Source organism: Trichosurus vulpecula, chromosome 5 (genome assembly GCF_011100635.1).
Source record: "Trichosurus vulpecula isolate mTriVul1 chromosome 5, mTriVul1.pri, whole genome shotgun sequence".
Taxonomy (NCBI): domain Eukaryota; kingdom Metazoa; phylum Chordata; class Mammalia; order Diprotodontia; family Phalangeridae; genus Trichosurus; species Trichosurus vulpecula.
This window is the reverse complement of record NC_050577.1, coordinates 43,657,238-43,659,147: the sequence shown is the minus strand read 5'-3', so window position 1 is coordinate 43,659,147 and position 1,910 is coordinate 43,657,238. Positions and strand designations below refer to the sequence as shown.

Genomic DNA, 1,910 nt, shown 5'->3' with positions numbered 1-1,910 from the left:
TAACTACAGCACGAATAAAACCTGTCGAGTATACCACCGGGTGAGTCACCCAAGAGACAACAAACACAGAGTCAAAGGGAGAGGAGGAAGGAGGAGGAGGGAGGAGGGAGAGGAGGAGGAGGGGGAGGGAGGAGGGAGAGGGAGGAGGAGGGAGAGGGAGGAGGAGGACGACGACGAGGAGGAGGAGGAGGAAGAAGAGGAGGAGGAGGACCAGGAAGAGCCGCGAGGAGAGGAGCCGCAGCCCCGCCACGCTGGAAGTGGGAAGGCAAGGGCCCCGAGAGGTGGCGGGGAGCCGCAGCTGGGGAGATTCGGGGAAGTCGCGGGGGGTGGACCCGGGTGGGCTACTTGGCCCCGGTGCCCGATGTGACGGCGGCGGCGGCCGCGGCGGCGGCGGCGGCGGCGGCCGCAGCGGTTCCAGATGTGACGGCCGCTGCGGCCGCTGCCGCGGAGGAGGAGGGGGCGGCCCCGCCCCCGCCGGCCCCGCTCCCGCCGCCGCCGGTCCCTCCGCTGCCGCCGCCACCGCCGCCGCCGCCGCCGCCGCTGCTGCTGCCGGCGGTCCTCCGCTGCTCCATGCCGTTGGGGAGGAAGCCGGCGATGATGGGCACCGGCCAGATGAGGGCGGCCACGCTCCACACGATGATGACCAGGGTCATGAAGCAGGCCACCAGCGTGGACTCGATGGGCTTGCGGTTCAGCCGCCAGCCGGGCTCGCCCTTGAGCTCCTCGAGGCTGAAATCCAGGCAGCAGAAATTCAGCGGCTCCCCCTGCCACCAGAGCTGGCCCGGCTCGGCCGCGGGGTAGGAGGGCAGGGATGCAGAAGCTGCAGCAGCAGCCGAAGAAGCGGCGGCGGCGGCGGATGCGGAGGAGGCGGCGGAGGCCGAGGCCGGGCCGGGGCCGGGGCCGGGGCTGGTGGCCGCCGCAGCGGCAGCCGCCGCCGCCGCCGCCGCCGCAGCCGCGGCAGCAGCAGCCGCAGCCCCCCCTCGGAGGCGGCCCAGCCGGCGACCCCGGACCCAGCCGCAGCCCACGCAGAGGCGCAGGTCCTGCTGGGCACCCCCGGCCGCCAGCCCCAGGTGTTCGATGAGGAGTGGCGGGCCCACCCGGTGGAAGGCGGCCGAGAAGAAGGCGCGGCCGTGGCCGTTGGTGGAGAAGAGCAGCAGGTCGCACTGGATGCCCAGGGGCCGGCTCCAGCGGACCAGCAGGGAGCTCAACATCTGGCGCTGCACACTGATATTGCAGTGCGCCTCCTCGTGCTGATGCTGCTGCTGCGGCTGCTGCTGCTCCTGGTGAGACGCCTGCTGCTGCTCGTCGTCGTGGTGCCCACCGCCCCGCTCCGCCGCCTCCGGACCCCTCTGCTGCTCCTGGTGCGCCGGGGCGCGGGCGACGGCGGGCAAGGGAGAGGCGGCGGCGGCGGGCAGGGGAGAGGCGGCGGCAGGCAGGGGCGAGGAGTCATTCGGGGAGGCTACCGAGGAGGCGGCCGAGGAGGCGGCCGAGGAGGCAGCCGGGGAAGCGGTCGAGTTGGGGTCCGACGACGGGGCCGCGTGGCTTCTCTCCGCGGCTTTCTGGCCACCTGGGTCTCCCGGTTCTCCCGGGTCTTCCGAGTCCTCGTCAACCTGGGGCGCCTCCGGGTCAAGCTCCATGGCTCGGGAGGTGCTTTTGGAATTGGGGGGCGACGGCGAGGAGGAGGCGTTGAGTGGAGGCAGGAAGAGGCCCGTTTCGTCCTGCCCCCCAGCGGCAGAGGTCCAGCCCCGGACCGGCAGCAGCAAGAAGGCTGCGAGCAGCAGCAGCCCCCGGAGCAGCAGCAGCATGAGACTGACTTAGCACCTCGAAGGGGCAGGAGGAGGAGGAGAAGAAGGATGCATGGCGCGGGTGGCCACCGCTGGGACGAGGGGCGGCGGTCAGGGAGATCCCTC

At 72.6% G+C, this 1,910-nt stretch overlaps 1 protein-coding gene across 1 annotated transcript; it reads right to left on the bottom strand.

Moving 5' to 3' along the window:
• Window positions 1-341: 341 nt before the first annotated feature.
• TMEM158 (transmembrane protein 158) lies at window positions 342-1,637 on the bottom strand. Its single transcript, XM_036758413.1, has one exon. The coding sequence runs from the start codon at window positions 1,635-1,637 to the stop codon at window positions 342-344; it is 1,296 nt and encodes a 431-aa protein (XP_036614308.1).
• Window positions 1,638-1,910: the final 273 nt, after the last annotated feature.